General features: G+C 35.5%; 1 protein-coding gene across 3 annotated transcripts; it reads left to right on the top strand.

Moving 5' to 3' along the window:
- Positions 1–4,071: 4,071 nt before the first annotated feature.
- Positions 4,072–22,213, top strand: LOC149794038 (uncharacterized). Of its 3 annotated transcripts, none has more exons than XM_089967979.1 (6): positions 4,072–4,224; positions 7,789–7,969; positions 11,560–11,669; positions 17,723–17,859; positions 20,120–20,304; positions 21,258–22,213. In XM_089967979.1, exons 2-6 carry the CDS (start codon positions 7,808–7,810, stop codon positions 21,339–21,341), a joined length of 678 nt encoding a protein of 225 aa, XP_089824105.1. In that variant the 5' UTR covers positions 4,072–4,224; positions 7,789–7,807; the 3' UTR covers positions 21,342–22,213. The 3 variants fall into 3 exon arrangements, with proteins under 3 accessions (XP_089824105.1, XP_089824108.1, XP_089824106.1); XM_089967982.1 differs by lacking the exon at positions 4,072–4,224 and adding an exon at positions 4,256–4,277; XM_089967980.1 differs by lacking the exon at positions 4,072–4,224 and adding an exon at positions 4,481–4,634.
- The last annotated feature ends 317 nt before the right edge of the window (positions 22,214–22,530 follow it).

Below are 22,530 nucleotides of genomic sequence, written 5' to 3'. Positions count from 1 at the left end.
ACACAATTACATCAGAAAAGGAGTTAGTTTATAATTACACTACTCCACATTTACACATTGGCAAAGTGAATAGTGTTTCTTTTCTAAAGTTTTGATTAGTCCATATGTTTTTATTCTACAACCAAGAGACACTTATGTTTCATGCCATGTCTATTCTGATCCAATGAGAGTGAACTGAATAGTGGAAGGACAAGGCACACACCCTTTATATGTACGCTGGTCTGCCATGGTTATAAAGGACCCCATGGTGTTTAAACCTTAGTCATTTGACTTTTTGCTATCAAGCTGAAATGATTGCATCAACTCGTGATGAAAGGAGAAGAATAAAGTAAAAGGCAGAAACGTGATGTATCGCCTCGTACAATAGCTGAAGTCTTGGCACAAATGCATGCCACTGATTTTGAAGATGACATGAGTGAACCAGAATCCAGACCTCCAGAGAGTCTTCACCTAGTCAAAGTTCACCTGTAAACCCTGAAAAGTACTATCACATTCGATGGACGGAAAAACGCTCCTCTAGAAAATTTAGAACCACAGCTTACACCTACACGGTTAAAAAATTTCAAGTCCGACGTACCGTTGGAGAAATCAAAAGGGTTCATCACCGATGTGTGGGATTCTTTGTTAACCACACTGAAACGACAAAAGAAGACGATCGCTTGAGACTTTCCATACATCACGACAATTTAAAGACCCCTGTTTGGATAGAGTTTAGCAGCCCAGCAGAACTGACACCTTCCAAAGTCATCGACAAGATACAACACGTGCAATAATCCAACAATCAGTTTGACATCGCCAATGGAAAAGCGACCCTGTCCATGACCCACGTATCTCTTCCCAAAGGGACTGGACGCAAAAAGGTCTTATTGGTGGACGACCATTGTAACACCAAAACAAGCCTCGTCCGAATTAATAACCCTCAAGACCAGATGTGTTTAGCCCTAGCCATCGAGGTGGTACGAACGTATGCCAACAATAACGACACGGCAGAATGTAAAAGAGCCTGGAAAACAATTCAACAATCGGACCGAGCCAAACAACGAAATGAAGCAGAACTCCTGTTACAACAAGCCGGCCTATCCAAAGACATACACTGTGGCATTCCTGAAATGCAAAATTTGCAAGATGTCCTAGCTCCACGATACACCTTAAAAGTGCATCCTGAAGAAGAGCGCGGGCCTGTCTTGTTTCGAGGGAAAGACTTTAAGGATGGAAAATACATTCATGTATATCGTCATGACGAGCATTTCGATACCATTGCCAGTATCGCCGGATTTCTGGGATATAGTTATTACTGGGAGAAATGTGACTATGGCTATAAGAATCGAGAGTAACACAAACATTGTGGATCGAAATGCTCGGGATGTTTATCCTCTCAACCCTTGCTGGACGAAGGACAAGAAGGAGTGTATTGTCGTGCTTGTAAGCGCAGGTTTGCCAGCCCTGCCTGTTACCAACAACATTTGAAGACGCAAGGTTCACAGAAGAAAAGTGCTTGTCAACTGTTGAGATTGTTTCCTACGTGTGGACAAGGCATACTTACCAACAGTGTCAAGTCACACGTATGTCCAGGAAAGAAAATATGTCAAATTTGTCACCAAATCGTGGACTTGGAACATCAATGCTACATTCAAAAAACCCAACCCCAACAAGAGGAAAATGATGACCACAAGAAGAAAGGGCATTTTGATCATTTTAGATTTTGAATGCATGCAAGAGACCGGCATTCACATTCCTAATATCTGCGTGGCCCATCCAGCGTGCGAAGAGTGCATTCAAGAACCTATCTTGAGTCATTGTCCACACTGCAGTAAGATTCCAGGAGGACGTGAACAAATCTTTCGGGGACCGAACACGCTAGCCGATTTCGCTCAATGGATCTTACTCCTCATCGACGAAACATGGAGCCAAGAGGACATCGAACGATACGGAGATTGTCATCGCCATGCCACAGTAATGGCCCACAATTTCTCGGGATACGATGGACAGTTTCTTTTGAGGTACTATATGGAACAAGGCACCGAACGTCCTATTATTGGTATTATCTTTGTCCATTAGTAAAACTGAACTTAATTTGAAATAAGTACGGGCTAGCGTCTCAGGATGTACACAACATCCATGGATGGCTAGCCGAGTGCCTTTTCCTCCTTTAACATGCTCGGACAACGTACACGTGGCAGTATGTGGAACGATTTCCACCTGCCACACGACCAGGTGTCCTAATGTGACGTCATCGCTGCCGACCAATCGTAGCGGGCGTTACATACTGCTCGGGTTGACACCTGGGGCAGCTCAATCCAGCTAACATGAGTGCGTGCTTCCATTGTTCCCACTCATGTAAAAGCCTTACATTTAGGTTGTTAGGGACATAGTCCTACAACCTAACGGCTAGAATTAAAAAAGTACTCGGTGAATACATTAAAGCCTGGGGTATGTGGCACAATTCCTTCCCTCAAGAGTAATTACAAATCTGCCTACGGCACAATTAAACAGTGGTACATGTCTATACTGACGCACACCACTTTAATTTAAAAGACAAGACAAGACAAGTCTGATCATCCATTGTCGACACATCCTCCTACGAAGATGTGCTCAAGATTAGCAAAGCTGAACGAAGCCTACGTGAATTTGCATCGTGTCATGACAAGTCTGATACCGAAACCTGAAAAGATAGACAATGTTAAAATGTTGAAAGTCACTGAAGACGTTATAGAAGAGCTCTTCAGAGAGGAAATCAAGAAGGAGAAAGAAGAATGGACGGAGAAGTACAGACTTCAGAATCAGCAAAGAGATCATCAGCAACAAGAACAGCAGGAACCAGATAGAGGTTTTGTCGACTGCCGTGTCGACACCAAAGAGTTCTCCTTCTCTTTCGGAAGAAGCAGGCCTTATCCCGTGGGAAAGACTGTTCCATTCCCCATTCACTCCATGTTAAATTTCCCCATGTTAAATGTGACGCCAGGGTACAGCCCCACTAGTTTAACATTAAACCCAACTTGACGCTTGGGTATCCCCGTAAACTAGTTATATGAGAGAGACACACGCACATTACAGACCGAAAGGTGCTATCCAAAATTATGATCCAACAATACGATGAGTACTTACGTGAAGAGAATTTATAAATATGGTGAAAGAATATTATCATAAAGAGAATTTTAAAATTCTTACTCTACTGATACAATAACATTTATTTAGACTGATTTTTGTCCTAGGAATCCAGAGTGACTGTATCCTTTGATGAGAATTAATTACTGGGCCGATAAGCGAGTGTGCCAGGTTAGAGCGAATGCTCTTTAAAATAATAGCTTTTGTTGTTTGATTTCCACCTGCAAACTCGTTTGCTTTGAAACAAAAAATTAGGTAGATCATTTAGGATAAATCTTATCTCAAATTTCAGTGCATATTTGCGACCGTCCTTTTTTTAATTTTTTAAATTTTTTTTATTTTTTTTTATTTTTTATTGAATGAATATTTCATCTCCTCCACAGTTTGTGGAGAGATGAAATAGTTATCATTTGCCAAAAACAAATGTGAGATGAGATTATAAAAAAGAGGGGCGAAAAATTTGCAGTAGCAAAGACTATCAAGGAACGAGAGACAACATAGTAATGTATAATAATAATTGTAGAAAATGGCGTGATGTGGGTTCGAGAATTGGAACATACGTGTCGGAAAGTGAACAACACAAACGGGGTAGTTAGGGTTCGAAAATTGGAACATAAGCGTCAAATAGTGAGCAATCTTGTGTATTTTTTTTTTCTTCTAGTGATTATAAATACAGACAGAAAGAAGAAAGAACAAAAGAAGCGAAGGAAAGAAGAAATAAAGTAACGATGTAAAACCTCTAAAGAGTGTCGATGTAACTTTTTTTCCTATCCACTTTCAAGCTAACATTAAAACAAACTAAAACGATAGGTTGTTTTCAAGGCACACTCCCGCATTCCTTGTGATTCTCGCGTCTCCTAAATACGTGAAATTATCTACAAACTAAGATTAATAGCAGACGTTAACACACCGCCCGCCACTTCTACCCTCTCATCTAACAATAAAACTGCAACAATGACCCTGATATATACGAGTCTATGCAAAATTCAGAACATGACCTTTGAGTGTAGATACATGTATTAATTATAGAATACAGACGAGCTCCGGTCTATGCGGAGAGGTATATAAGCAGTAGTCAGAACATTGACAGTCTGTGATTTGAACCGAGGAGGAAAATAGGTAAGATTTCATGTATACGTCATTATAATAATTCGCCTCGAGACAGTTGAAAGGTAAGCGAAATATTTTGAAAGCTCTGAATATATTGTCCTAACATGTATTCTACGTCTGATAATCAAGGCCGACTTGGCTAAAGTTTAGGGATGTAATTTTCTGTCATATCCGACAATTCTGATCCGGTTTCACAGGCACTTGATTCTGCGGAAACTAGACCAGCAAGTTGTTCTCCACTTTTTTTTTTTTTTTTTTTTTTTTTGTTTGACTGGCAGCGGACATATCGCGGACGTCTCAGCACGAGTGGTGCAGAATAACGTTGGTCTCCGCCGCCAGTCAAAAAACAAAAAGAAGGTGGAGAACAACTTGCTGGTCTACTGCGGAAACTAATGTGTACACCCACCGTATAACACAAGGTAACTAACTCTCGCCGGTCCTAATATGACCCCCTCGATGACTCCGATCTAATTTTCCGATACTATCTGCGTATTCAGTCACTCATAACGTACGCCACTCTAAAGAAGACACTCCAGACCTAACATCCATTATCATTTATTTAACCTTACTATTCTGAAGGGCCAATTTTGCTTAGTTAATCCGTTGCTTGGTGTATTCCGATCGTTACATGTGCGCAAGACTGTGACATTTTCTGGGAAAATATTTAACATTTCTTGACATGTTTAATTTTTTCAAAGCTCTTTCTGAATAGCTATATAGGTGATCTCTGGTTGTGCTTCAAGAAAGATTTTTTTTAATTTAAAAATTGTAAACTTATTTCATTAATAGTTAAGTAATTACCCGAATTTCAACTGATATGTTATCTACATAATGTTATAGATTGATGTGTAAATATTTCTCTGTATGTTAAATAATATCAATCATGCATAAGATTTACCCTGTCAAGAAAGCTCAGGGATTAATTTGGTTAGTTCTTGTGTAGTTATTTGTCACTAATTTGCAAACCCAACACAAAATTGAATCTCTTATTGGATTTACACTGTCATGAAAACTAAAGGATTAATTTGGTTAGTTCTTGTGTAGTTATTTGTCACTAATTTGCAAGCCCAACACAAAATTGAATCTCTTATATGATTTACATTGTCAAGAAAACAAAAGGATTAACTGTAAATTCTTGAATAATTATATGTTGCTAGTTTACATATCCTTGCACAAAATTTTATTCAAAATGTATACATGTTTTGACCTGTAGAGCTAACATCACTTAACCAACCACGTGAGGTAGGTGATTGGATTTGGTTATGTAACCATTTACTCTTTGTAAATGAAAGCTATTTTATTTTGGTAAACTTACTTGTGTATGCAGTGTATGTGTGTTTTGAATGTAAAATGAAAAAAGCAGTTATTTGCTGTAGAAAAGGCTGTAGAGGGCCACAAGATCATTTTATTAGGCCAAAGTGGGACAGGCAAAAGTTTTGTGGTTAAGGAAATACAAAAGAAATTGTCAGCAGCAGGTATTTAGTTGGCATCTCCCTAAATTAGGGTTTTGTATATTAAGGATAAGTGTTCAAGTTAATATTTAATTTGTAAATAATTAAAAGGATGGCTTCATCAAAATGTAGCCTCTTGTCCTTTTTTTTTTTCTTTATTCCTTTTATACTATTTGAGCATGCTAATTACTTTTACTGTCCTTACCACCATTATTGCCCCACTCCTGTATTCCATATTGAATAGGGCAAGGTTGCCTGGCTCATACATTTCTTTGTAGTATTTTTTCATACACTTTACAAGATGAGATTGTGAATGGACTTAAGTGTACTAATATATATATATATATATATATATATATATATATATATATATATATATATATATATATATATATACTAGTACACTTATGTGAATCCATAATCAAATATTGTAAAATTAAAAGTAAATGTATGGGTCATACAACCCTTGCTCTTTTTAATACTGAATACAGGAGTGAGGTTCTGATGGTGGTAAGGATACCCAAAGTAATTGTCTTGGTCAAACAATAAAAAATTAATAAAGACAAACATTCATGACAAGAGGCTAAATGGCTGGTAGGTTGTATGATATCTAGAGAGAAAGTGGTATTTTGAGGAAAGGAACATAATTAGTTTCAACAAAAACAATTTTGGGTGTTTATATATTTACTTAAATGTACTCTATGTGTCTGACATTCCATCAGTATAAGTTTAACATATAACAGTATAACTTAATCATATAATAGCATGAATATGCCATTTAGCAGTATGAATGTACCACGTAGCAGTATGAAGTGACTATGCAGTAGTTTGAACTTACCATTAATTATGAATTTACCATATAGCAGCATACTATGGCACCGCAATGTATGGGCGATAATAACTATTTGGTCCTGTTATCATTTTCACTTTCGTGTATTTAAATAAAGTACTCTGTAACAGGAAAAAAAACCACTTCTGATATTCGGAATTATGTTATCTAAAAATGACTATGGTACTAGACTTCACCAATGAGGAGTTGACTGGATGTGTCAGTGCGAATAGCTTAACCGATCATGTAATGAATTTGTATTTTCTTGCGTGGTGTCATGAAATTCTGTGTAGTGTAGTGTATTTGAGTACACATAACCCCAGTTGAATATGTTTATCGACTACTCTAATAATATCATACATGCTTGGGTAGAGTAGTCTGACATTTTGTCAATAAAGTACGGCGAAATCTTTGACAACATGGAATCACCTTATTGGTAATATAAATTATCAATAAAGTACGGCGAAATCCCTGACAACATGAAATCACGTTATCGGTTATATAAATGTCACATATGTTACTGATAAGGTGATTTTATGTTGTCAGAGATTTTGCCGTACTTTATTGATAAAACTCCTGTGACTTGGGTTAACACCATCGCGCAGGGCATATCAACAAACAGAGCTAAATCATTGTTACTGATGGAAAAGTAACAAGTCTTTGAACACGCATCTGGTTCAATTAAATTTGGGGTAAGTAACCATAAAGACACATCGCATGTGTAAAAATGCTCGCACACATACACACACACACATGCAAATGCACAAGTAAACATATACGAATAATGAAAGCAGATTACATTTTAGTTCATTTGCACTAGCAAAGGTAGAAAGGGGAGCCAACAAGGGCAAAAACAAAGAATACATATGGAGGACACTCGAAGCTCTGCCTTGGAATTGGACATGCAATAGTCAGATAAATAAAAACTATTGCGTGACAGAGCAAACTCTGTCAACTGAAACACTTTACTATTAGCAATATAGGTAGTATGAAGATTGTAATAAGTTTGTTGAATCTTTACAATATGTGATAAAATATGAATCACTAAAAAGAGCTGAAAACAGTATCTGTGCTGGTAATTTCATGCCGTGGTTTTGTTTTAGGATGACCTATTGTAAGTGGCACATATTGCATGTGGTATACAACAAAATTAATTTACCCGTTTGTGCTCTACACTGGCATTGGTATGATTAATGAGGCTTAAAATCTCTTCTAGTTGCCTTATTGACTGGGGTTTATATACCGATGAAAACTCAGCCTGGGTTAATACCTTTTATATTCTTTCATTTTTAGTGACAAAAAAACTAAAATCATGACAAAGAAGGTGATCATAGTTGTGACCAATCATGACCAGCTTGGTACAGCCGGGAAGACTGGATGGTATTTACCGGAAGTAGCTCATCCACATCACGTATTCATTAAGGCTGGATATGAGGTCACATTCGTGAGTCCTAAAGGAGGGAAGGCACCAATGGTGAGAATTCATTCTTTCATTTTGGGCTAATGACCCATCCTTACAACACACTTTTATGAATTTAATACAGCTAAACTGACCTGCTAACTACTTATTAGCAAATACAATGTTCTACAAGTTATTAATATTCTTATAAAATTTACCATCCATGTTTCTTCAACACTGTTTAGTACATATTATTGAAAACTTAATCCCAGTGGAAGCAAATTGGACCAGTTCATAATACAGATATGTATATTTATATAGAAAAAACTAGTTATTGGTCTTTACAGATGACATCACGAAAAGTAACTAATTCTGAATCAAAATCATATTTCTGCGAACTTTATATAACTTCAATTACAAGAGATCTTTCTATACGGGCTTCATTAGTGTTATGTCGATAATTTTGGCCCATTTAACATTGACAATGCATTCCATTCAACCTAGAAAGTTCCAGGCTTTCATAATGTAATACCGAGACGAATGGTAAAAAAACTGTATAACCTTGCAACTTGTGACCTTCCTTGAATAATGATGTGCTATTGTTATCTTTGTTGTAATTTGCAGTCATATTTATAAATAATCGTTCAAGAGAGAAGAAAAAACTTTTTTTAATAAACTAAAGAAAATGTTCCAGACAAATTACTGAACTGTTTCCTAGACATGAATTGCTTTGTGGAAGATGGGAGCCACTCCTGCACAATGACTAGAGTTTCATCATTACAATAACATTGACTCACTATGGGTGAGTTGTGTGTAAACTGTAAGCGTCAACTGGAAAAAGAAAAAAGAACTCTGATATTATTGACAATATTGGAAATATTGTTGTTCTTTACTAAACCCATTTGGTTTATTACATTTGTAGACGCATCTCCCGGCACTATTCGCGATATTGTTTGAAACAACTATTGTTCTCGGAATTCTCTTTTCTCATGCTCTGAAAAACAGCTTGTACGGCAGTAATATTGTTTCGTGCTTGTTTGGTATGGAATAAGAGTTTTTATCATTTTACCATGATCGCCCCATAACACTAAATTGATTGACAAAAAATTTTCAGTGACCATATTTAATTCAGTTTATAGGCGCCAGTGAACTGTTCAACATTGAGGTCATAGATAGCTTGATACATTCAAAAGATTATAGAGACCACAGGCATGGGCATCAGCATGAATTTTGGGGGTGGATGGGTGACAAAGCAAAAATCAAAAATACTATGTACACACAGCACGAATGAATATTTAAAAATCAGAGGGGGAGGGACTGCATCCACTCCCCACCCACCCATCGACCTTGAAGCCCATGAGCACAAGGAAGTATTAGGGTCATAGATAGTTTGTTATGTTCAAACGTTTTTTATTAGGCACGATGAAGTATTAGCCCCCCCCCCCGAAAAAAATGAAAAATAAAACTAATGCAAAACGGAAAAGAACATGTGGATTGTGTGATCCGACAAACTTCAAAAGAAAGGAGACTATGTATGATCATTTTAGGTAATCGGTTTCCAAATAAAACAATGTTATAGAAACAACTAGAGAGGTTTATAACTGCTAAATCCTGTACCAAATGGACATATGTGATGGCCATGTTTGAATACTGTGTTATGCATATCTATAATTTCTGTAATTTTCATTCATGGCTGTAAATTATAGTGATTATCTTTAGCTGAAATTTCGTATGTGCATAGGTTCTATTTTAAGACATTAAAGAAAGTAAAATTTTCTATGATCTGTAGATATATGCTTACGTACGTGCTGGCAATTACTAATAATACAATTATAAGCAAATATGTTTCTTTATAAGTCTTGGATTTTCTCTCATTGGACAGGTCGGTTGGGTGGTATCAGAGAAGAATTAAGTTAATTGCCGTTGGATTGGTTAAGTCAAAGGAGTTCTTTTACGATGTCATAAATTGCGATTTGTCATGTTGGAGTAATAATAATATACGTGTTTTAGCCTTTCCATCTTGGGCAGTTTACTCATTCTTATTTCTTGTGTTCTAATTGTAACTAAAGTCTGCATACGTATTTAATGTTGTATTTAGATACTATTTGAGAAGAAAAAACATTTGTTTGAACTGTTCAGCGGTAATAAAAAGTGCTCATTGGACTAAAACTTTATTTTCGAACTGTTGGGAATTATTCCAAGGAGTTGTGGAGAATGCCATTTAGACACGTTAGGACTGTTGTTGAATTATTATATTCCTGGATTTGAAATTTTTACGGAACATTTCATTCTTTTGGACTTGACAGGAACTTTTTCAGGATTATTTTGGATACAGATCATAATACTGTAAGTGGCTCTTAAATTTTCATTTTTATATCATTGATAATTAAATTGTTTGTTGAGGTTTACAAAACATGTTGATTTTGCTTCTTTCAGTTACTTAGCTTATAAATAACGACTAACTGAAATTGTTTTGAAATTTAAATTTGTTTTATTTCTGACATTTCTTTATCCCTAATCTTTTGACTTTATAGAGTGAAACCAATAAGTATTCACAATGTAATTTAGGTTGTAGAGTTTTGCTTCCAATCGGAGTCAGGAAGGTTTTGCGTGTTTAAGGAAAGATGAGTTGCTATTCATTTTCGGACATAAAATCTTCTTTTTCATGACAAGAAATTAAAAATATTTTAGTTAAGTATTTGGCAGAAAATATTTTTTCTCAAGCAAATGCTTTAGGATTCACTGTAAAAGAAAGAAAGGAAAAGAGAAAGGAAATGGCGATGAGTGAAATTGCAAATGCAAAACGAAAAAAAGGGAGATGGAAATGCAAGTAAAATTAAAAGAATTTAAACTGGCAAGTAGAATGCATTCCTCTCGAAAGTTCAGTTTTTATGATGATGGCACAGAAATATTAGATTAGTAACCCCTTTTAAATAAAAATAAAAAAATAGTTGAGAATGGCAAAGAGCACTGAAGTTTAAGATGGCAAAGAGAGCACTGAAGTTCAATATAACTGAGTACTTTTTGACAAAGATCTTTAAGTTTATACTTTACTGCCGGTAGATGCAAGTTCTGATTATGAATTGGTCAAGGAATGTATCTTGAAGGGTTATGAGTTGGTACATGAGGCATATCAACAGAGGTTTAAGAACTGCAAAAAAGGGAAATAGCCAAACCCACATAAGAGATAATACTGAACAGGTGATATACATCTAAATAGATTGATAAGAGCATGACATACGTAGACAACAACATATTAATTGAAGAGTTAAGGGACTGCGTCCATAGTGACGTTAATACTTACTTTAATGAACGCAGGTAACCACTTTGGAAAACGCTGCTCATACAGCTGATGACTATGCCTTGACTCACAGAGATTCATTTGTCAAGTTTTCTTCTCAGTATGTTCTTTGTAATAAAAACATGTCAGTCGCAAGCAAGTACTTACAAATTTACATGGCTGTACATTTTTTGATTATCTTTAGTTGAAATTTCATATGTAGATATCACAATATGCATGCTTAAAACCATGTAAGCCTTGAATGCATATAACTGTTTATACAGAAAAACTTATATCCAGGTGTACCCGATCTCTTCCAGAGTGTTTAGGTAAAAACTAACTTACTTAAAATGTTGTCACCTATGATTCCCTGTTGAATTTGTAGGACCCAAGTAGTGAAGAAGCATTCAAAAGTGATCCGATTTGTCAGGAATTTCTGAAGTCAACAGCCAAGAAGCTAGAAAATACAGTTTCCCCAGCCAGTGTTAAGTCAAGGTATGACAAGTTGTATGGTTAAACATATATTATCTGCACCCAGATTGTATCAATAAATCCATTTATCTGAGCTACTTGCTCCTCAACACTACGGCAGCATTTTATATCGTTGTAGCGGTATCATTCCAATTATCCAAACTCCTGATCTTTCGGACCGTTTTACACCTCCCCAACCTGATGAGTTCCAATAAATGAAGATTTGCACAACATATAACATTCTTTCTTTCTTTGCAAGGGCACCTTTGTCGTGTTCGTAGAAACACAAAACACAGCTTTGAATTTTCTGGCGGCAGCAGAAGGAAGTGATGGTAATGGCAGATGCAAGCTAGGTTTAAAGTTATTTTTTTTATAAAAAATTTTAACGTGGGTACAATTGTACATGATCATAGCGACTGCTTCCGACCCTCCTTTTTAACCACAGATTGAAATTCAGCCTAAAAAGAAGTAAAATCAACAAGGTTATGTAAATCGATTTATATGCGCTTCATTGTTATGTTATCGGTGTTTTGTGACATCTGCCGCTTGCAACCTTATATTGTTTTTAGTCCTGTCCTCCATTCTCTGCAAGTAAAGAATTCCTTACGTTTCCCTTGTTCATCCTGTGCAAATATTAACTTTCTGAACCAAAGCTGTTCAAGAGAAAAGATTCCCAGAAAGAATATCAAAACTGAGTGTGATGCAGTTATCAAAACATAATGGTTTCTCCATTTGGCAATTTACCAACATTTTTCATTGGTGTAGCGGTACCATTCCAAAGGGAGATAATCTGTGAAAGTTAAACTGTTTGCTTCGAGTTATGTATACCGTATTTTTCATTATTTTCTGAGAGAGTATAAAATGTGTCCGTATGTGTGCATTTGCAGGGTCGACGGGGGGTGGGGAGGGGACTGGAGATATACCCCCTGAGCCCAGGGCTCATAAGTGGGCCCGGGCCAAACTAGTCATACAATGTAAGACATATGACGAGTTGTAAGTGCTATCACCCCCCTAGTCCTACAATGTAAGACATAGCAAGTGTTGGTTTTGTTTTAGTGCTGATACCCAAAACATAAATATCAGCGTTACGGTCTTACACCTTACACGTATCACACCCCAGAACAAAAATATTGAGTGATGTGTCATATGTTGTCGGACTAGGTCCAAACCACAGGTGCTCGACGTGAGCTTGACATTGAGAAAGAAAAAAAGAAAATAATTGTACAGAGTGCTAAATTACCTTAGATTGCCCGCATGACCCATTCTGACATAGGACCCTCTCTATTATACTATATGTTCTATCCTTTGTCCTTAACCTGGCATTAGATCAAAATAATTTGGTTATCTCAACGATAAACATAGACTTACACAGATATTGTAATATTTGTTTTAATATAATATGAACACACAAATGACAAGTAATTTATTCATTTGAAGGCCATTTTTCATCTGTATCGCTTTTCTTTATTTCATAACTGGACTTTTTTGCGTATATTAACTCTTTTAATCAGATATGCACTAGTTCAGATTTTCCTTAAATTTTGTGCTATGTATTTCTTTGGTTGGTAAAGATACCACTTGCCGAGATTTCCTTAAAAACAACAACCCCAACATAAATCCATTAGTACAACTAGACTAAATTTGACTAAGTATGGGCTGGTATTCTTGGGTGTACGTGATATCCATGGCTTGCTTGCCGAGTTCCTTGCCCTCTTGCCTTTCTCGGACATCGTATAATGACAGACATGTGGAACAATTTCCACCCGCCTAAAGCTAGGTGTCCTGATGTGACGTCATCGTTGCAACCAATCGCAACGGGCGGGCGTTACATACTGCTTGGGTTTGGGACATATAATACTGAAACTACTGTTCTGAAAGTAGTTAATGACATTTTCTCTGCGTTGGATAGCGGACAGATTACAGTCCTCAACCTCCTTGATTTGTCTGCAGCATTTGACACAATAGACCATGATATATTACTTCACTGTCTCCAGCATGTATTTGGCATTCATGATACAGCCTTACTGTGGTTCAAGTCCTACTTGTTCAACAGGACACAAATTGTATCTGCAAATGGAATCAACAGGGGTCTGTTCTTGGACCTGTTCTCTTCATTCTGTACACTCAGTTGCTCTGAAGTGTCATAGATCATCATCCAGTGTCTCACCAATTGTATGTTGATGACACCCAAATATAGAAATCTAGCCACCCAACTGAAGTTGATGCTCCCATCCAAGGTGTAGAGAGGTGCATTTCTGATGTGAAATCATGGATGACATGTAACAAGCTGCAGATGAATGATGATAAAACTGAGGCCATTCTGATCACAACACAAAGACTTTCTCATTCACATCCTTTACCTCAAGCAATAAATATCAGCAGCACCAACATTAAATTTACACAGTCAGCACGAAACCTAGGTGTTACTCTGGACAGTACTCTCAATTGCACCAACATGTCATGAACATATGCAAGGCTGCATATCTTGACCTGAGACACATCAGCTCAATTCGCAAATATCTTTCAGTTGATGCCACTAAAACACTTGTGTGTTCATTAGTACTTTCAAGACTGGACTATTGTAACTCAGTTCTCTCTGGTTCATCTCAATATCTGCTCCAGAAACTTCAAAAAGTTCAAAACACAGCTGCTCAGATCATACTTAGAGTACCACGATCAGAGCACACCTCCCCACTGCTCTGTACCCTACACTGGCTATCCATTTGATCCAGAATCAAACACAAAATTTGTTCTCTGTGCTACATTTCACCATCGGACTCTAGTCCAACATACCCATCCAACCTGACCCATGTATACACAACTGCAAGATACTTGCGCTCCTCTTCTGACAGTCATATACTCACTATTCCCACTATGAAAATAGTCACATGGACAGCGTTCTTTTGCATACCAGGGCCCAGTAACATGGAATGAATTTCCCACTGAACTTAGACACAGAGACACAGTGATCACAGTCAAGAGGGCTCTCAAAACTCACATATTTCAACTGCAAGAACAAACTTAAAGACCTAATGTTTCCTATCTTAAATATTCTCAGCATGTTTTTTTTTAATGTTTTCTAATTTCATGGTATATGTTTTTGTAATCATATCATTGGTTTTTTTTATCTTATAGGTGTTGTCTAATGTTGTAAAGCACTTAGAGCTTCTAAAGATTAGGCGCTATACAAAGTCCTCATTATTATTATTATTATTATTATATAGTCCTATGCCCTGATGGCCAAATTTGCACTGCTTCTTGAGCACATAAATGCCTGGGGGATGTGGCGCTAATTCCTTACCCCAGGAACATTTAGCATCCCACTGTGCAGGAATAAACCCATCGCACATGCCCTTTTGGGCGCACGCGATGTAAATCCAAGTAATAAATCAGTCGACAACAAGCTTGAGGAGCTCGAAACATTGTGAAACTGTTTTTGTTTACATATATGTTTAAAAATTTTCTTTTGTACAATCAGTTTGCAGATTTTACTTAGTCACATAAATGCCAAAGACATAAACATATGCTATGCATTACTTAAATGAAGTTGTTGCCACCTGAAGTGGCACACTGTTAAAATGCATATAAGTACTATACACCTTACTGAATTAAAATCCACATTTCTTTTTATAAACCTGAAATATAAAATCAAAAGCACTTAGCATCATTCTAGGCATTCTGGCATACTGAAGAAAGATACAAAATATCTTGGTCCTAGTTTTTGTCAGTTGTGTCTTGAGAGACACCAGTGATTGCATTGAAGTTACTTGCATCATATAAAAGGCATGTACATGCGACTAGATTGATGCTTCAGGTATTTTGTGAACCTTTTTCTTTGATAAGTAATCCAAACCTTGCACATATGTTTCGGATTTTCTCAGCCTTAGAAATTTGACTCTGCTAAGCAGTGGCAAAATAAAAAGTATCTGAACACGAAATTTGTTTTTCTCATCCATGCGACATGTTTTGCTAACCTTACTTTTCTTATCTCAGTCTAGTCATCTCAGATCAGTCATCTCAGTCAAGGTGTCCACGTGCTCAGAAATGCTTTTAAAAAAGAAGACCTTGTCTTCTGCTGTGCCTGACATAGTTGTTCTAAAATTAAACAACAACAACAGCAACAACAAATATATAACAAAAACATAGTAACTTAAGGTCAATCCATCTTTGAGAACACACCTTACAAAAACATTTCGAGAGAGACAAAGACACACACGCATAAGATGTTGAGCTTTTTGGTATTATGCTAGTTCGTTCCATACAGCATGGTCAATTTTATCCTATATGCAGGCCTAGCTCAGTACATTTTCAGGTCACAGTTATTAAATGTAGCTAAAGCTACCTAACTAGTTTTAAATACTTCGTGTGAAACAAATTATATACTGTTAGCTGCATTTAATGATGCTGACTTGAAAATTGACTGTGCTACAGATAGGATACAATTTTCAATGCTGTGTGAAATGAACTATGACAGAAAACACTGATCCAATGCACATAGACTATAGACCTATACACTTCATAGCCTCCCAACTCTCTTAAGAACTATGGAAAACTTAGTCACAGCCAAAAACGTGTTATGTCAGACAGGATTTATTGTAATTTTATTACGCATCTCCATTGTGCCCCAGTTGAATAAAAAATATATTACAATATTTAATGACAAATAATGCATTACCAGCCAGAAGGAATCATTTATCCGTCACCACATTAATCCATAAACAAATATCACTGTAGCACTTGCCATATTTCCAAGATAGAAAAATAATTTTTCAAAGAATCTGTGAACTTGAAAGTTTAGCACCTGGTTATCCGCTGGGGTCTGTTTTTTACATGGGGGTAATTTTACAATCAACATTACGGACAAGACAAGTATGTCACAGTTTCACCTCCTCCAATGAAAAGGAGAGCTATATATGATAGTGACACAGATTACTAATTAACCATGAATAATCTAATGCAAGATGTTACTCTTCATTACAGCTTGTACTAAGTATAACCACCGTAGAGCTGAGTACCCAGTATCGTTTCATTATTTACATATAAACTTTTCAAAATTGGAACTGATGTAAATGAAAAAGTTTCTTTTAATAAATATTAATTATTTATTGTCAGTTTAATATAACATCCAGACATTAAATGTGATAATACCTCATTACTGTGTGACGTTTTATGTTATTTTTCTTTGCTTGCGCATATAAAATTTACTTCGGATGCAAGGGTCACACCACAGCTCTCATTAACATATTTGTATTAATGAGTCACATGTAAACATTTGTACCTGAACTATATTACACTAGTGAAGAGTTCTTTTTACTTTAAAAGAAAATATTAGGTGGGAAAAATATTCTGCATTGGTGTTTAGATCGAGACAAGGAAATCCCAGTCGATGGGTTACATTATATGACTCCCCACGAGGCAAGCCTTGTGGGGAGACATATAATATAACCCTGCGACTGGGATTTCCTTGTCTCGGTCCAAACACCAACATAGATTCTATATATCCCACACTTGCTCAGCAATAAAGGAATGCTCCTGCTTCAAGCTGACTACAAGATTTAATTCTCATGCCACTCATTTTAAAGATACATTATTTCTATACCGAACAATGAATTAAAACTAACAGAGCCTTCAAGCTATTTAAAAAGCTAATTTATGTTACATATTATCTTTAATAACTGAAATGAAAGATTTATGGCTAAGATTGTAAATCCTACTGACATGGAACTGGGTGAAGCTGTGGTTAATGCACCCCCCAGTATTGATAAGGTTAGTTAGCCCATGCCATACCTCAGCATGCATTGCTTTTCATTTTCATATTTGTAGAAAAATCATCACATAACTGTCTTTGACAATTTTTGATGGGCTATAACCTTGAATCTTTATTAACAAATAGCGAGGAACTGAACATAGATTATATTTCAGTATAGAAAACACTCTCAAATCAGACTGAGGCTTTACCTAGTAAGGTATAAGAACAAATGCTAAGATAATCTGTTATACATGTATGTAGTGTGGACAAGACTGTCGCCTGTTGTGGCATATATAACTTAAAAATGTATCATTCTATTTCATAATAGTGATTTTAAAGGCCTAATGTATGCTGGAGGTCATGGGCCAATGTTTGACTTGCCTAATGCGAAGAATGTAGCTGATCTAGCTCTTGCCATATATGAAAAGGGCGGCATTCTGGGAGCCGTGTGTCATGGAACTGTAGGTAAGAACTTTTACTAAACATTAAATAAAATTTTGATAACTTTGACAACAATAACTCAATTGTTCAACATAACTTGAATGACTTGCTCAGTCATTGTGAAAGGAGTTATTTTGTTTGCCATATAAAAAACTCAGAAAAAATCGAAACTTTGACTCAAACATGTTAGCCTGCAAGCTCTTTGAGGTTAAAGTTTTTAAAGTTCTGAGAAGATGCGGTATTGCCAGTGGACGAAACCAGAAAATCAAGAGGAAAAGAATACTCCGATTCGTATCTACTGATATCATTTAGAAGGTAATAGAAAATAGCCCCACCAACCAAGAAACAAACAAACAAAAGACATGTAACAGAAAGAGTGAATGAACGATCTAAGAATCTCTACCCTGATAAACTGTTGGCGATGAATGGTCGACCCAAACTATTGACCATGATCATTTGGTACAGTGCCTGGACCTGATAAACTGTATACTATGAATGGTCGACCCCGAAATATTGAATATCATCACACAGTACAGTGCCTTGATGAAATAAAGCAATCATCTTTTTTTACCATTTTTGCATATGTATGCTGCTATGTATAATTAATTTGCATTGTTTGATAGTTATTTTTTATTTGTTCAAATTTCGTTGTATGCTATGGAAAATTGTATGTTGGACTTGACCTTGTCCATAATCACAATAATTTTCTACTTGACCTGAATCCTTTTATTCAAGAAAAATAATTTATTAAAAAAAACTAATACATAGCAAATAGTTTCTTATGAGTATGGGTTAACTATTAAGATTATTATCTTAGCCTAAGTGAAGAATATTGTGTTTATTTTATGTTCTAATTATAACCAAGATTTTATTTTCGTAAATATTAGGAACCTCTTAGGTTTTTTCCCTTAGGTAATAGAGTTTCTTTTTGATACAAAATGCTGAATGTGACCCGAGGTCAAGATTATTGACTATATAATCTTGTTTTTCTTTAAATTATTCATTCATGTTTTAAGATCTGAGCAGAATCGATTGTATATTGTTGTTTCCAGTAGTTTATTTGGGCTGGAAATTTATTTATTCAAATTTGTATTCACTAGAAATGAGGATTTGTTCTTGGACTGTTTGATTGTAATCCAAAAATAACGTTGGCATATCACCACTACACGAGCAACGAACGACACATTAACACTTCCAGCGTTCGATTTAATTTGGATTTCCCCATAAGGTTTTACAGAACTTTAATCATTAGGACTTGTGTCTGTTATTCCATTATTATTCTGGAATTTAATTCACAATATCATAAGTTCATTTTTTCTTCCAATTTTTATTTTGTGTTCTAGGTAAATAACTTATTTGTTGAATTTTACAAAGCTTGATGATTTTCACGCTTTCTTATTACTTATTGTAAGATCATATAGTTGTAATAGCGTGTGTCATGTCACATAATTCCTTATCCATAATCTAATACAGAGACTTAAATCATTGGTACGTTTGCAGTTCTCCAATCCACTGAACCACCTTCCCCAGAGAAGGAGATGATGAAACAGGAGGGGTTAGGTAGCAGAAAGAACCATGTCTATTTTTCTGCAGATTTTTTTATCATCTTGTAAATTGCTTATGTTATTCGATATCACATGGAACACTTTCATTTTGTTACCAAACAGAATGTGAATATTAAAATCATCTGTGAATGAAAATCATTTGTATTCGCTGTTGTCGGACATGTTGTCCATAATGACCTCCACCCTGGAGTATGATGCATTCTCTGAAACGCATCAAACTCTGCATGATATTTGTAAACTGATTTCACATTTTTAGTTTTAATAATTCCTATTTTCAGCAGTTCACATTTAAAACAGTGTATCCATACTTTACGCATAGACTATTCTCGACCCAAGTTTTCAGGAGGTGGAAAGATTTAATTTATTTGGGTCTTATCCTTCAGCTTTTCTTAAATGTTTCCATTTTTTTTATCACAAACACTCTGAAAATAATATCAAAGTCAAATAGGTACATGAATTAAAGCCAAGTCAGCCACCTCTTAGAACGAGCTATGACAGCAATGATGCAATCGTAAAAATATGGATGTTCGCATACAAGACAAGACTGGATGAAACAGATACTGCAGCCAGATATGTGAAGCAGAGTAGAACTTTATTAGGTCTCCACCTTATCCGTGTCCCTTTTGAATCACCAGGAGTTACTTATATCCTATACTAAAATCTGAAATAAAGATTATTTTTCTGCATATATCTAAGAATTTTAAAATTATTTTAAACAGGTTTTGTTCCTATCAAGCTCAAAAATGGTTCCCCTTTGGTGAAGGGTGCCACTGTAACAAGCTTCACTAACAGTGAGGAAGAAGCTGTCAAGCTTGTGGAAGCCATGCCTTTCCTTCTGGAAACAAAGCTTAAAGAACTTGGAGCAAAATTCGTGGGAGCAGAAAATTTCAAAGCAAATGTCCAAGTAGGTTATATTCATTGCATGTAGTCATTTGTTTTTCTGCTTGTCCATCTCTTTATTTCTTTATTTGCTTGGTTTTTTTATTATCAGATATGACAATTTATGTAGTTCATTGGCTGGATAGAAAGGTATTTGATGCTTTAATGTTTGTGTTTAATAACAAAATGTCGAAATCTATGTAACTGGGTGTTTTTTAACAGTTCTTAGCTAGAATTTTTTTTTTTGTATTTCACCCTATGGATAGAATTTAATCCAAATTTTCTAACTTAAATTAACAATGAGTACGAGATTGAAACTAATGGAAATATATATTGATCTTTATTTGCAGACATATATTTCCTTGCACAAACAATGGAAGAGTTCAAAATATCAATACACACCCATGTTTCCTTTATTGTTAAGAAAAATCTCTATGAAGCCCTAATTGTTTGTAAAACTGTGCATTCTTTTGTTCTTTTCTGTCATAGATGCTTAATTGCAATATATTCCTTCAGAGTTAAAGCAGTGTAGTCATCTGTTTAAACGAGACAGAGAAGCCCAAAATGTTATGGTTGAGGATCTCTATATATTTTCGTATTTAATCAAATGTAGATGCATGTAAATTATATATAGCAGTTATTTGTTTCAATGCAGAACTACAAAGGAAAAGCTATTTCTTAATTTAAAAGTATACTTTAAAAATATTGCGTTGTTTGCATTGTTTTGCTACAATATTCCTATTAATCAATCAATCAACAATATTCCTATTCACAAAGACAAGCATTGGTAGCAAATGTGTCGAATCTAGTTAAGTGCTTATGATTCTTTTCGGACAAAGTGTGGTCGAGAATTAATATAATTTTGACTTTTGATTAAGATCACAGGTCTTATTTTAAAGGCGGCCTTTGTTTAGTGTTTCTCCCTGTTGATAAACTTGTTTTTAATTTATGAGGGTCCCTCTTTTCAACTAATTTCAGGTGAGTGATCGTTTGGTAACAGGACAGAACCCAGCTTCATCTACACCTATGGCAGAAGAGATGGTTAAATTGATGAACAAATAAATAAAAAAGTTTTTGTTTGTTCTTTTACAATATTTTGTAAACAAAAACTCTTTTATCCTTTCTCAAGATGTCTTTTATTTTGTGTTGAAAAGAGGATCGAGGAACACTCTTATTGTTTGCAAGTCAGTGAACTTTAAAGCATTACTCACTAGTCTAAAAATAGGAAAAGAAAATAAACGAAAAAATAATCAGTGTTAAAGTTTTGTGTGAAAGTTAAAAACTCATGTTGACCAGTTGCTGTATTTAAATGACACTTTGGTAACAATATTACTAAATGACTCGAGTTTATACCCTGGTAAGCTAGAATTCCTGTCACACATGCATAAACAGAAGGATATGTCATCATAAGGCTCTTCACAGGCTAGATATTACCTTCCACTAGAAACAAATGTGAAATGTATTTTGCCAGTGGTATTAAAAAACATTTAGCTTGGAGCATAACACCAGTATATTGTGTGGAAATGATTTTCTATGACGAGTCTTTTAAACCTTATATGAACATCTTTTCAAACTAATTATAACTTAGAGCTTTAAATCTGAAATGCTTAGTAAATTCTTATTTCAAGGTAAATTTTGGTTCAGGCATGTAAACGTTATTTAAAAAATACATTATCTTGGTTTAATTAATCAACCTCAGAAAGAACTGTTTTATGTTCACAATGACTTACTGAGTAATGTGGCAAATGTTGTCGGTATGTGTAATTTCTTTTAATGTTAACAGTTGTATGAACAGGGCTACATTGTCATGCTTCGATTCTTTATTTTAAAATTTTTGCAACAATTTTAGGATTCTTTTTATACTTTTTACAAATATGTTAAAAAATCTTTTTTTATGTTAATACATATCAAATTTCAATAAAGCCAAAAAAATATATTTTCCCTGCTTTTGTGTTGAACCCCTCACATCATTCATCAAATAAATTTAGCTACCTAGCTACCAGCTACTGGAATTCTCCATTCAAGTCCAGACTGTTATCTGACCAGTTGGAATAAGTTCCCAGTACAGAATTTTAGCATTTCATCGAGAGAGAACGTGAATGTGTAAATGCGCAGATAAAAAAAAACGTTTTAAAACATAGCAGGGTGTTAAGACATTATTTGTGCCTGTGATTGTGCACTCAGAAGTCACCTGTGTGTTTGTGGGTGTTTTATTCTACATTTCTTGGTATGACTTGTGACATGGAAATCT

Source organism: Sinohyriopsis cumingii, chromosome 8 (genome assembly GCF_028554795.1).
Source record: "Sinohyriopsis cumingii isolate HCF-2022 chromosome 8, ASM2855479v2, whole genome shotgun sequence".
NCBI classification, from domain to species: domain Eukaryota; kingdom Metazoa; phylum Mollusca; class Bivalvia; order Unionida; family Unionidae; genus Sinohyriopsis; species Sinohyriopsis cumingii.
The sequence above is the reverse complement of the archived record's forward strand: the minus strand, read 5'-3'. Positions and strand labels throughout refer to the sequence as shown.

Bases quoted from the DNA above. Each gene is read 5' to 3' on its own strand.
- LOC149794038 (XM_089967979.1), top strand. From the start codon at position 7,808: ATGACAAAGAAGGTGATCATAGTTGTGACCAATCATGACCAGCTTGGT. The intron at 7,970-11,559 runs GTGAGAATTCAT...TTGAATTTGTAG, and splicing joins AAGGAGGGAAGGCACCAATG to GACCCAAGTAGTGAAGAAGC. The intron at 17,860-20,119 runs GTAAGAACTTTT...TATTTTAAACAG, and splicing joins CGTGTGTCATGGAACTGTAG to GTTTTGTTCCTATCAAGCTC.